Source organism: Bombina bombina, chromosome 5 (assembly GCF_027579735.1).
Source record: "Bombina bombina isolate aBomBom1 chromosome 5, aBomBom1.pri, whole genome shotgun sequence".
NCBI lineage: Eukaryota > Metazoa > Chordata > Amphibia > Anura > Bombinatoridae > Bombina > Bombina bombina.
Genome location: NC_069503.1, coordinates 285,352,980 through 285,367,669, shown reverse-complemented (window position 1 = coordinate 285,367,669; position 14,690 = coordinate 285,352,980). Strand labels below are relative to the sequence as shown.

The 14,690-nt window shown below is 36.7% G+C and overlaps 1 protein-coding gene across 1 annotated transcript; it reads right to left on the bottom strand.

Annotated features, from left to right (window-relative positions):
• Window positions 1-9,953: 9,953 nt before the first annotated feature.
• Window positions 9,954-13,750, bottom strand: FZD1 (frizzled class receptor 1). The gene has a single exon (XM_053714026.1). It carries the CDS (start codon window positions 13,527-13,529, stop codon window positions 11,877-11,879), a length of 1,653 nt encoding a protein of 550 aa, XP_053570001.1. The 5' UTR covers window positions 13,530-13,750; the 3' UTR covers window positions 9,954-11,876.
• Window positions 13,751-14,690: the final 940 nt, after the last annotated feature.

Sequence of the window (14,690 nt, the reverse complement as noted above, 5' to 3'; positions counted from 1 at the left end):
CACTAACTCACTATCTCTCACTAACACTAACTCTCACACTAACACTAACTCACACTACCACTAAATAACTCTCACAATAACACTAACTCACTCTCTCACACTAACACTAACTCTCACAATAACAGTAACTCACTAAATCCCTATAATCTCACAAAATCCGCCAGCAACACAGTCAAAGAAGCCATGCTTGTAGCGTGCTTATATACCCTATGTAAATGTTTAATGATGTACCGGTTTGCAAAGTAAAGTATGTTCAGGTGTGCTTTGTTTGTAATTAGTATGTGTGCAATGTGTATTAGTTGTGTGAATTTGCGCATGCTCATATTGAGTTAGTATTTGTGGAATGTGTATAATGTGATGATGTCATAGTGATCATTTTGCATAACATTGTCCAAAAGTATTATCTGTAAATGTAAATTGTGATTTGTGATGGTGTCGTATTTGTGAAGTGCACTAATGTTTCCCGTAATCTTGAATGCGAATGTTTTGTTTGTCTATGAGTGTGCAATTCTTTTTTCGTGTTGTTTTGTTCCGTGTTGCAAGATCGTAACGTATTTATGTATTCCTCGTTTAGTGTAAATGTTGTGCATTATTTTTCTTTTCCGATTGTGAATGTGTAATGCGTATGTGCTATGTTGCGTGATTGTTGTTTGTACATTTGAGCTGTGTTTTTGTTGTGCATTATTCCGTATACGTAATATGACAGAGCAGTGCATATTTCTCGCGAGATCGAGTGTTAGCTGAAAAATCTGTGCTTCTTTCATTTATCATTGATCTCTATGGGAGAATATTTAACGCTGACGTGATTACGCATAAAAAATAAACGCGGTAGTCGTGTTACCGCGACGCATTACGAGGTTGTTTGGAGACTCGTAATACCAACATTATGAAAAGTGCGCAATGGAAATAAAGTACACGTAACTAACGCACCCCTCATAACGCACAACTCGTTAGTACTTTTTTGGAAGCAATGATCAACAAATAGATTGTGTGATTTAGGACAGTTTATACACAGGGAGTACAAGGCGAAGCTGTTTTCTGTTTCTTTAGATATTGTGATATTCAAATGTTGATATACAAATTGCTTAGAAACTACTGTTAAACACACAATTATTGCTGAAACGGAACAAATAATATAATTTCTGTTTTATCTACCTAATTGACAATTTGTGTTGCTTTATTTCAGGTATCTATTGCTCAAAACAATAGTGACCAGAAGAGTATAATGACAACCAGATTGGTCAAAGACCTGGTCTAGTAAACAAATGTTCCACTTTGTTGAAAATCTCAAACGTGAGATTAATAAGAAAATAATTAATTAACCCCTTAACGACCAAGGACGTACGCCACACGTCCTCAAAAAAAATACAGTTAATGACCGAGAACGTGTGGCGTACGTCCTTGGTCTGGAAAGCAGCTGGAAGTGATCCTGCTCGCTTCCAGCTGCTTTCCGGTTATTGCAGTGATGCCTCAACATCGAGGCATCCTGCAATAACCCCCCTTGGCCATCCGATGCAGAGAGAGCCACTCTGTGGCCCTCTCTGTACCGGACATCGATGGCCGGTTTCGTTGGTGGGTGGGAGCCAGCCTGGGAGGCGGGTGGGCGGCCATCGATGGGCCGTATGATGTGGAGGGGGGCGGCATCGTGGGCGGGAACGCCGGGTGCGCGCGCGTGCACAAGGGTGCGCGCGTGGGGGTAGGAAGCGGGTGGGAACCGCTACACTACAGAAAAATGATGGGAGAAAAGTGGCAGTGATTGCCAAATATATTTAAATATATGTAGATCTGAGAGATCTGGGAGGGGTGGTGGGTTGGTCTTTTGGGGGGGGGGCAAGCTACACTACAGAAAATTATTTAAAAAAAAAATAATAAAACATGTTTTACTATAAACTGGGTACTGGCAGACAGCTGCCAGTACCAAAGATGGCTACTAATAAGTTAGAGGGGGATGGGTAAAGAGCTGTTTGGGGGGTATCAGGGAGGTTGGGGGCTAAGGGGGGATCCTCCAGAGCAGCATATGTAAATATGCCTTTTTTTTATTATTTATTTTTTATCAAGGATAGCTTTTTTTTTTAGTACTGGCAGACTTTCTGCCAGTACTTAACATGGCGGGGACAATTGTGGGGTGGGGGAGGGAAGAGAGCTGTTTGGGAGGGATCAGGGGGTGTAATGTGTCAGGTGGGAGGCTGATCTCTACACTAAAGCTAAAATTAACCCTGCAAGCTCCCTACATGCTACCTAATTAACCCCTTCACTGCTAGCCATAATACACATGTGATGCGCAGCGGCATTTAGCGGCCTTCTAATTACCAAAAAGCAACGCCAAAGCCATGTATGTCTGCTATTTCTCAACAAAGGGGATCCCAGAGAAGCATTTACAACCATTTGTGCCATAATTGCACAAGCTGTTTGTAAATGATTTCAGTGAGAAACCTAAAATTGTGAAAAAATTTACTTTTTTTTTTATTTAATCGCATTTGGCGTTGAAATGGTGGCATGAAATATACCAAAATGGGCCTAGATCAATACTTAGGGTTGTCTACTACACTACAATAAAGCTAAAATTAACCCTACAAGCTCCCTACATGCTCCCTAATTAACCCCTTCATTGCTGGGCATAATACACGTGTGGTGCGCAGTGGCATTTAGACGCTTCTAATTACCAAAAAGCAACACCAAATCCATATATGTCTGCTATTTATGAAAAAAGGGGATTCCAGAGAAGCATTTACAACCATTTGTGCCATAATTGCACGAGCTGTTTGTAAATAAATTCAGTGAGAAACCTAAAGTTTGTAACAAAATGTGTGAAAAAGTGAACAATTTTTTTTATTTGATCGCATTTGGCGGTGAAATGGTGGCATGAAATATACCAAAATGGGCCTAGATCAATACGTTGGGATGTCTTCTAAAAAAATATATATACATGTCAAGGGATATTCAGGGATTCCTGGAAGATATCAGTGTTCCAATGTAACTAGCGCTAAGTTTGAAAAAAAGTGGTTTGGAAATAGCAAAGTGCTTCTTGTATTTATTGCCCTATAACTTGCAAAAAAAGCAAAGAACATGTAAACATTGGGTATTTCTAAACTCAGGACAAAATTTGGAAACTATTTAGCATGGGTGTTTTTTGGTGGTTGCAGATGTGTAACAGATTTTGGGGGTCAAAGTTAGAAAAAGTGTGTTTTTTTCCATTTTTTCCTCATATTTTATATTTTTTTATAGTAAATTATAAGATATGATGAAAATAATGGTATCTTTAGAAAGTCCATTTAATGGCGAGAAAAACGGTATATAATATGTGTGGGTACAGTAAATGAGTAAGAGTAAAATTACAGCTAAACACAAACACTGCAGAAATGTAAAAATAGCCTTGGTCCCAAACGGTCAGAAAATGGAAAAGTGCTGTGGTCATTAAGGGGTTAAACCCCTTAAAGGGACACTGAACCCAAATTTTTTTTCTTTTGTGATTCATATAGAGCAAGCAATTTTAAGCAACTTTCTAATTTACTCCTATTATCAATTTTTCTTCGTTCTCTTGCTTTCTTTATTTGAAAAAGAATACATCTAAGCTAAGGAGCCAGCCAATTTATGGTTCAGAACTAGGGTTGCACCGATACCATTTTTGTATGACTGAGTACAAGTACCGATACTTGTTTTCAAATACTCGCCGATACCAATTACCGATACTTTTTTTATGTCATGTGACAGTTTACCAAGCACAATACAGACTAATTATTTAAGATTCCTTCTTTATAATTATAAAGGACTGTAATTCAAAAGACATTATGAAATAATAAAAAAAGTTCACTGAACATGTTTATAAATAAAAAATATTACAATAAAATATTAAATTTAAAGGGGTGATGCAATTGGGTTGTAGGGCTGTTATATAACATCAATCTGACATTTGTATGGAGGTTCGACTCTAAGTTGAACAGTCTTTCACTTTCCACACTACTGCATGGGCAGAAAGATATTTTTGGGCCATTTAAGCCAGACCTGGAAATCTGTTTATTAACTGCTCAGTACTTCAGGGGTTTGTCTGAACGAGGTACAGTGATCTCTCCTAAAATAATACAAATAACAGCAATTTGTATTATCAGAACAGTAGTAAACAATTTTTAGTTTAGTCTCCACTCCAGTTTAAAATGAAATGAGAACATGCAGTTTGAAAAAACGCCACAAGATAGCATATGGGTAGGAAGTGGAGGTATCGGTTTAAGTATCGGTGCATTTGCACGAGTACAAGTACTCATGCAAATACTTGGTATCGGTACCGATACCGATACTAGTATCGGTATCGGTGCATCCCTATTCAGAACCATGGACAGCACTTGTTTATTGGTGCTGTCCAATCAGCAAGGACAACCCAGGTTGTTTACCAAAAATGGGCCGGCATCTAAACTTAAATTCTTGCTTTTCAAATATAGATACCAAGAGAATAAAGAAAATTTGACAATAGGAGTAAATTAGAAAGATGCTTAAAATTGCATGCTCTATATGAATCATGAAAGAAAAAATTTGGGTACAGTGTCCCTTTAAGCCAAATGGACATAGGTACTACAGCATGCCGTGGGAGAGAAGAGTTTCCTTAGCTACAGAAAAGATGTTTGGTGAGGGAGGGGCCACTATGCTACAGAAACATGTTATAATAGGGAGGAAGGGTCCATATTAACAATCGCTTGGGGAGATGAGGAATCGCTACACTATAGAATTTTTTTTTTACAACTAAATAAAAAAAAAAGTAATTCTATAAACTGGGAACTGGCAGACAACTGCCAATACCTAATGTGGCGGCTTCTAAAGAGAGGGGGGAGGGTTAGAGAGCTGTTTGGGAGGGATCAGGGAGGTGGGAGGGTTGAGGAGGGATCCCTACAATACAAGAAACACATGAAATATACCAAAACAGGCCTAGATCAATACCATGGGTTGTCTACTAAAAACAATACATATATAATTTAGATAGGTAAATAAAAAAGGGAAAAGGGAGGGGGTGTCTGCCCCTTTCACTGGGTGTCCCAGCCTAACCACATCAACATTGCTAAACTTGGAGCTTCTAAATAAGTTTTTAAAATATTTTATACTAAATTTTTAGATCAGTATCTGTGCATATTCTTTATAATAGTGTCTAGTCTATTACATGCAGTTATATGAAAATTGGTGTATATTGTCCTTTAAGGGGTTAAAAAGGTACACACTGTACTGTACGATTTGCTTTCTATTAATGTTTCAAATGTCTTGTTATACAGGTATACCCCGCTCATACAGCGGGTTAGGGACCGGAGCCCTGCTGTAAAGTGAAAACCGCCTTTAAGTGAAACAAAGCGGTTTTAGCTTTCTTTTCACTTGCCAGTGTATTTAAAAACTTGAAAACATGTTTGAACTTATATATATTAAGTGTACAATAGCACTAAGTTTAGTTTAATACTAGCACAATAAATACTGTACCTGTAAAATAGTGACAATGACTGTAGTAAAATGTGCCAGTTTATTACACTGAGACACAGATTGCACTGTAATGCTGTAAACAGAGTGAACTGTGCATAACAAAATGGTGCCAATCACTTTTCTCGCAATCTCACGATGATTACAGCACTGTTTCAAAATCCTTGTAGGTTGAACTTCAGCTCCACAAAGCGCTGTATTAGCGAATCGCTGTAAAGTGAAGCGCTGTAAAGTGAGGTATACCTGTACCTACTGCAGGGCATTAAATGTATTGCAAATTGTTCCTTAATATTTATTTTTGTATTTGAGATACACGGTTTTGCTCATTAAAGCCATAACTTTTTTTTCTCAAGGATAAAAATGAGCTGAGTCTGTAGGTGAGGCAGACCTGAAGTTAAACACACAGCCTAATAGTTAGGTATTTACATGTTAATTATGGATGGGGCATTCAATAAGCACAACCAGCTATTTCAAATACAAAAATATCACTCACCAACACCGCCCCCCTCCCTTCCCCCACACAGTGTGAAATTAGTAATTGTTTCTTCTGTTTATATAACTTTTCTAAAGAGAATATGTTTGTTATTTATATTTTCAGTACAGGAGGTGGTTTCTACAGGCATAATCAGCTATCAAATAACAAAATAAAGTTAAAGGATATGTTTGCAAACAATGAAATTCCAATCCAGCAGGTAAAATGTACCATTTAACAAATTAAAGGAGTGAAAATGATTGCACAGAAAATCCTTTTAACATGCCACACTTAAATAGAGGCTTCTAATAATCTGAGGCCAAGCTGTAAAGAGTGGAATTGTGGAAACATTTGTGCTAAACTATTCATTAGTTAAAATGAGAATTAGATTAACATGATTTACACTTGCAAAAATATTAGGGATGTGCATTTGTGCTATACGGACCAATCTGAATGCTGAAGATGGCAGCAACAACCCAAATTAGGCAATTTTCAGAGTCAGATTTGTTTTTGTGAAAGTGCGACACACTTAGATCTGGTTTTGCACAGATCTTAGTGAGTTACACTTTCACAAGAATAGATTCAGCTCCAAAAATTTCTGAATGCAGCTTGTGGTCGCCATCTTAAGAATTTAGATCAGCCGGAATGTCACAAATTCACCTCCCTAAAAAATATATTATTTTCATGGTAGTCAGATGCCATTATTTAAAAATATAAAGTATATATTCTTGTGCATGGATGAGTGTCTTTATCTGAATTGTTATAAATGTATTTAAATCATTATAGACACATTACACTGCACATAAAACACTAATTAAATAGCTAGTTTAGGTAATTTGAAGTATTTTGAAGGCCTAGGTAACAGCATTGTCCACACCCAAAAAAATTAGGCAAAAGGCACCCTTTTTACACAAAAGCAAAGCTGTTTATTATCTCTTTAAAGTTAGGCATTTTAAAATGGGAAATACATGTTTGTGCACAAAACATCAGTCTGATAGAAATTCATTACCTGATAAGGAAAATTTCTGCTGCTCTATTAGTGCGCTCTGACAAGCCCCACAATTTTTTACAAAATATATATATTTGTAAAAATAAAGATATTACTTTAAAGGGACATTTAACACCTTCTGCTTTTGTATGTGATGTGTCTCCTTATTCAGAGCAGAAGCAAATCCTGTAATCCAGGTGTTCTTAAAATCACTGCTAAGTGCCTAAACCATCAATAGATTGCAGCATTTGACAGACACGCAATTTGTTTTTTGCTCTCTCAAGAGATTGGCACTATTTTAAACAGAAGCAAGACTTAAAGAAGAAAATTCATGGCAGAGTACTTATAGGAAGCAGTTAAAAACATTAAAGATATCAGTGTCTTTGGCATATTGAAACCGTGCAAAAGAGACATATTGCCAGCTACATTTACATTATGAGATTTATACTAGCCCTTATATTTGATGTGGAGTTTCTTTTGTTCCTTTAAAATCAGTAATGCAGATTACTAGTCTTTTTTCATGGTGGGTTAATAGAAATATAGAAATTAGTATTGTATGTCTATCATCAAATTGTTCCTACTGAATTAAGAATTGTACAGGCTCTGTCTCTGACCTAACTAGTTGCTAGAATCCTTCCATTGGGCATTTGATACTTGACTGTATAACAGTTCTACACCTGTCATTTACGTTTTTGGTAACTGATTGTGCACAGAGATTCACAGATGATTCATCCGATCTTTCTGCTACTTTCATCAAGTGCATTTTTTTTCCAAGTCTTTTGTCCGCTCCTGCACTTACAGCATCTTTTTGCTCCTCGATATATCACGTGGCCTACACACTTCTCTTTAATTCACAGGTATTATTGTTTTTTAAAAGGTTCCCTTTAATAAAAAAAAAATAACATTATACACCAATAATTAACTCATGGAGAAAATAAAAACTAAAAGGTTATTAAAACATAATGCAGTTTAAAGGGGAGTTCGAGCATATAAAAAAAAAAAAGTACTCTATTTTGTTGGAACATTTTGCTTAACAACATGGTCAGGGCCTGGAGCACATGCATGAAAGAAACCACTCAACAATCTATAAAAGGGATGTCATTTTTATCAAACTTGTAACTTTAGCATTCTGAGCTAGATAGAAAGAAAATATGCTTCATCAAAATAATGTTTTCAAAATATGCAGTTCATAGAAACAATAGTATAAAATATATTTATAACGTATCTTCCAGAATTGATATTAAAATTGTTAAAAATATAATTCCTCCCACAGCATTGAGTTCATATGTTATGTACCTAATAAGTATATGAAAAGGTTATATTTTTTTATAGTTTTCTGTATAATTTACCTTTCTGCCCTTTTCTCTTTAGAATGATAGGCTAGGCCTTATTATTTTCTCCTGTGCTTTCAGGCAGTGGCAATATGATGCTATGTTTATAAGTATCTATTATGTACTCTTCCAGGCATTGTCAGTGCTTGTGCTTCACAGAACCAAAACACTTATCAAATCTGCTTGAAAGGACAGTAAAGCTCTTTATTCAGTTTGGGCGGAGGCTGGGGTAGTTGGCAGAAGGGATTATATACACATTATGCAGCCAGATAAAAACTACAAAACAGCATTTTGCTGAAAACAGCTAAAAGCATTTTTTTCTGTTCATCTACAGATAATATAAAATAATGTTAATGATTCTGTTTTCTGAGATTTAGTATTTTCCCTTTAAAAAAATAAAAAAAAAAGACTAAAAATAGATTAAGTGGCAAACCTCAGACCACTATTCACATTTAGAAAGCTACCACACATATAAAAGGTTTTATAGATTTAAAAAAAAAATCTTCCAACAGCAGAATATTTAACCACAAAGACCATGAAGGTTTCATGTGTAAAACAAAAAAGAAAAAAAAGTATTTGAAAGAATGCCACAATCAAATATAAAGTGTTTGGTTTTTGTTTGTTTGTTATTTTTATATATATATATATATATATATATATATATATACACACATATACATATATGCATATACACACACACACACATTTTTGTACTACCTGTCAATATACAATTGAAAATAAACACAATAGTTGCTAAAGCATTTAATAAGTAAATATGCTACAAAATGTTAGAGAAATATAAAAATGAGGTCTGAGGCACTTAATTTTGACCAGTAATAATCATTGCATAGCCCTTAGATTGTTTCTAAGAAACATAAAATAAAACATATTTTTCAATCAAATTATACTAAAAGTACAAGCCAAATGGTTAGCTCTTGTGTCTACACTAATGCAAAAGTCTTTGTGGCAAGACGATGTGTCTTTTCCATGGTGCAGGACAATAACTAGTTTTGTATGTTGCTGACATTTCAACAAAACTTGCTCTTGTAAATATGACAGAAATGCTGGTCTTAGGAAATGCTTGTAGAGCTGACAGAGCCTGCAAAACAATTTCACAACAATATTCTAAAGTCCCCTACAGCATTAGAAGCAGTTTTAACCTGACTGATAAGTTAAAAAAAATGTTGGTTGGAAAAAAAGATAAATACCGTTTTATGTATAGTATGAGAAGAAAAATTAGTTTACTCATTTATATACAGTATGTTGAAGCTCATTAAAAAATATTGCACAATTTCTTTACCATTTCTGAATGAGATTCTAAAAAATAGGTTATGGAATAGGTTGAAATTCTAAGCTTTTTTTCCCCCAAAAAAATAAAATGCCTACCTCTTGGCATGTTAAATATATTTTAAAACAAACATTGAAAAAATGTTATATGAGATTATATATACATATATTATATATATATAAATAAAATAAGAAATCTATCACACAGACACATATGAATGAATGATCACACTATTGTATACACACATACAGAGGTTTATATGCTTGCTAGTTTGCTTCTATACCCTCCTCCCCAAGGAGATAATATTATCATCATATATTTTGTGCATTTGTGCAAACAAAAAGCAATTTAAATCTAGAAACATGTCTGATACTATTAAGAGCACGAGTCTGAATCACTTGAGAGATCACAAATATAAAAAGCCAATTAAAGAATAAAGAATATTTATTAGAAATGGATGATAAACTGCAATTTATCATATATATTTATATATTAAAATATAAATTTGTAGAGTATAAACAAGTACTCGTGACAAAGATAAGATTTCTGTACATGCTTTTCAAAACAAGAACTGGAATCAGGGTACACTAGTTCTGTTTTTTTCTCTCTCTGGTAAGCAATCACCTTCCTGATGTAAATACTCAGGTCACAAAACCATTAGAGGGGAATAAAATATTTTTTTCTAAAAATGTAAATACCTAGAAAGAAAACATATACAATCATGACATTCTTTAAAGATATTTAACTTTAAAAAAAAAGAGGTAAAAGTCACATGAATCATGAAGTAATATTTGCTACAGGACTGTGTCTTTTATTGTATCTACAACAAATGAATAACTGATGCTTGAGGGTGGAAGGTGTGGGAGTAGGAAAAAAAAGAAAGAAAAAAGTACCTTGAATTAGGCCTTGATTTTGTATTTATTGCAAAGGAATTAAAATGATATATATATATAGAATTGTATATATAAAATTATATAAAACTATTTCTCTATAAATATGAAAGATCTTGTGAAAACCAGCAGATAAATGCATACTTATTTGGATAAAACAAAACAATGTTATGCCAATAATGAACTTAATAAAAAAAATAGGTATTGAAATCTGAAGACGACGATATTATGGTGCAATAAACTTTACTTAGCTGTTATTTTTTTTAAAAAAATAGATTGTTGTAGGCCAGGTTTCATTCAAAACAATATTGAGCCATTTAAAGAATATTACCAGAGCAAGGGTTCTACTTGCATCAAACCCCATTTAAAGCTAACTTCAGGGACATTTGCTTGATTTATGTGCTTAGTGTGTACAAGATGTGAGAGGGAAATTCAAACGTCTCTTCCTCTTGGATTCTACATTATATGAAAAGATGGACTAAATGGTTCAGATTTTTTTATTATTATTAAAGCAAATCAGTCATTGTCTGCATCTCTTTATGTGACACTAAATAAGTATATGGATGAACTGAAAAGCTTGACTCATTATTAACCTCTTTCTGTCAAGTGTGACAGTTAAATAGTTAAAAAGACCTGTCCTTGCCCTGCAGCATATTGTCAAATTGATTTATTTAGGGGTCTGGAACCAGGACTCTTGGAAGAATTCTGTAAGCTATCACAGCAAATTTAACAGAAAAGCAAATGTGCGATTCATTCCAGTAAGTCTAGCCACTCAAAAACAAACCTATGCTGAATGTAGGGGGAAAAACAAAACTATAAAAAACAAAAAAAAAACATTCTTTTAGCAGTGTGTCCTATACTTTGGGCATGTTGGAACAAACATTTTTTTTTCTGGAAGAACTGTGCAACTAAATCTGTACATTCAAGATTAAATGAATGAGTCAATACATGGTTAGCAAACCCACTGTGTGCTTCGATAGACAAAAGTATAATAAAGAAGTGCTAAATAGGGTGCAAACTCCTCATGCAGCCCACATTACAAAGAAAAAGAAAAATCAGAAGGCAATCCTATCTTAATTCCAAGTAAATAATGACCTCACTAGTCCTCTGGAAATTATTGATATCAGCAATTGTGCTGCAACTTCAGGGTATCTGTGCTGGTGGGAAAAGGAAGTTTGAGGCATAGCGAGGTATTTTAATAAGCCAATTGTAAGTGCTATAAAATACTTTGTTTTTTAAATTCCCCCCTCAAAAAAAATGATAAAAAAACAAGCAGAATAATTTCTGAATTAAAAGATTTTCTAGATTCAAACTATTTATCGTAACCTACCATAAAAAAGCATGATCTTCTTTTGTCATTTAAATACAAAATATACTTACAAAATGTTACAGTTGTTATATACAACAAAGCATTACAGTTTCTGCAAAGTCTGTACAAATTCCCATTGAGTCCTGAGACTCACACTGTAGTTTCTCCCTGTTTACTGTTAGTGAGTCTTGTATAAAACTTTCTCCAAGAATTGAGAGTTTTGCCAGACCAGATCCAAAATCCTGAGGTTATGCCCACAATTAAGGTCATAAGATATTTAATCATGAAAACAGTAAAATCTGGAGCCATATGAGGGTGGCTGGTACTAGGGCAAGGTATGGCATAGCTCTTGCAACTTTGGCTAACCCAACTCTTCTCCCACTGTTCCCTAAAAGCCTGTTCATAAAAATAGCAAGCGATGACAATGGTGGCTGGAACAGTGTACAGGACACTAAAGATTCCTATTCTCACCATTAACTTCTCCAGTTTTTCAGTCTTGGTACCATCGTGCTTCATAATAGTCCTTATCCTAAAAAGGGACACAAAGCCTGCCAGTAGGAAAGAAGTGCCAATAAAGAGATAGACAAAAAGAGGTGCCAAGACAAAACCACGCAGGGCATCCACATTGTTTATCCCAACAAAACAAACCCCACTGAGAATATCCCCATCCACCTGCCCCACAGCCAAGATGGTTATTGTCTTTATGGCTGGCACTGCCCAGGCTGCCAGGTGGAAGTATTGAGAATTGGCTTCTATGGCTTCATGTCCCCACTTCATACCGGCTGCTAGAAACCAAGTGAGGGAGAGGATAACCCACCAGATAGAGCTAGCCATGCTGAAAAAATACAACATCATGAAAAGGAAGGTGCAACCCTCTTTCTTGGTTCCTTGTGCCACCGTTTTGTAGCCACCCTCCGTGAATTTGTCATTGCACACTACTTTGTCCTCCAACAGGAACCCTGCGATGTAGGCTATGGCCACCATGGTGTAGCAACCAGAAAGGAAAATTATGGGTCTTTCCGGGTAGCTGAACCTCTTCATATCCACCAGGTAAGTGAGCACCGTGAAGAGGGTAGAGGCGCAGCACAGCACGGACCAGATGCCTATCCAGATGCGAGAGAAGCGCAGCTCCTCTGGAGGGAAGTACATGAGGCCATGCGCCCTCCCAGCCTCACACGGGGCACCGCAGTCCTTCTCCCCTAGGAAGTGGTAATTGACATAGGATGGCACCTTGAGAGCCTGTGGGCAGGTGAATTTGTCCCTGTAGTGGCTCTTACTGTTGGGGTTACTGGTCCATATCTCGGGCAAAGCAGGGGTCGGGGTCCCTTTATCCGAAGTGTTCTGCCCTACACACAGCTCCCCGGCTCCGTTCACCGGGAATTTCTCGCAGCGAAGCGTCTCTGGCCACTGGAAGCCGAACTTGTTCATGAGCGCCTCGCAGCCCTGCCTGGCCCGCTCGCACAAGGACCTGCACGGGGGCAGCGCCTGCTCCAGCACCGTGCACACCGGAGCGTACATGGAGCACAGGAAGAACTTGAGCTCGGGGGAACACTGCACCTTCACCAGCGGGTAAAACTGGTGGACCTCCAGCCCCGCATCATCCTGGTTAGAGTGCCCCAGTAAGTTGGGCATGATGGTCTGGTTGTAGGCAATATCCGTGCACAGGGGGATGGAGATCGGCTGGCAGTAGCCGTGGTCCGGTATGGAGATGCCTTTCTCCCCATTGTACTGAGCCTGCACGGCTAGGAAGGTCGCCAGGAGTAGCAGCATGTAAAGTTTATAGCAGCGCCCGGGCTGTGCCATGCTGGCTTCTCTCTCCGAACTTCAGTTTGTGTAGCATGAAGCCTGGCTCAGGCTGCTGCACTTACAAACAACAAACTCAGTCTCACGGCCTCTTCTTATCGTCGCCTCTCTCCCTCCTGCCTTGTCCCCCTCCCCATGTGCAAAGTGACTATGCAGCGACAGGAGGAGAAGACAACAACTCCCAGCAGCTCCCTCAACCCGACCATTTGTGTCAATCCTTCAACTCGTCTCAGGGCCGTTTCTAGGCTCCCCGTTGCCCGCCTATTTACTGAGAGGGAGGAGCCTTGAAACCGATGCAAACTTGTCAGCCAAGGGATCCTCTCGAAACTATTCTATGACAGTTTACCTAAACTTTCAGTTTTTTCAATAATTGCGTCGAATTTAGCACATCCGATAATTAATGCAACGCAGCTTCACAATATTTTATCTTATTGAAAATGAGAATTTAGTACGAGTATATCTGTAAATTGGCAGCTTGTCTTAATCTCTAAACTTTTTGTTTTAACAATTGCGTTACAATTAGCACACGATATATTTCTTGCAATGCAGTTTTACTCTATCATGGTAAAAAATAGCGTGTGTTGCAATTTCTTTGTATTTAAAAAAAATGTTACAGGTATTACATCCATATTTAAATTGAGAATCGGAAACTGATAATCATAGGTTGCAAACAAATTGTCAACTATAGCATGGCTTTTTTATTTACATATTTAAAGAGGAAACAACACACCAATGTGCAATTTGAAGCTAAAAATCACATCAAAGTGTAGTAAAATATAGTTTATCAGCAGTAGTTTCATGTCAGTGGTTGCAAAGTATCACTATAGCCATTAAAAAAAGGGATGTGCTCAGAAGGCAGGAGTAGCTCTGAAATACTTTTGTCACACTGTACTATGAAGGTAATTTGTTGATACAGACAAATCATTACCATTTTAAGTGTGCTATCAACCGCACCTACTTTTCTATACATTGAAAGGTTTTAATAAATGCAAACCGTGACCAAGTGTAATTGGTTTGTGGAATTTGCTTTGTGCATTCTGTGTCGAGGTTTTGAAAAGTCCTATATTTACTTAAAGGGATACTAAACCCATTTTTTTTTTCTTTCATGATTCAGATAGAGCATGCAGTTTTAAGCAACTTTCTAATTTACTCCTACTATCA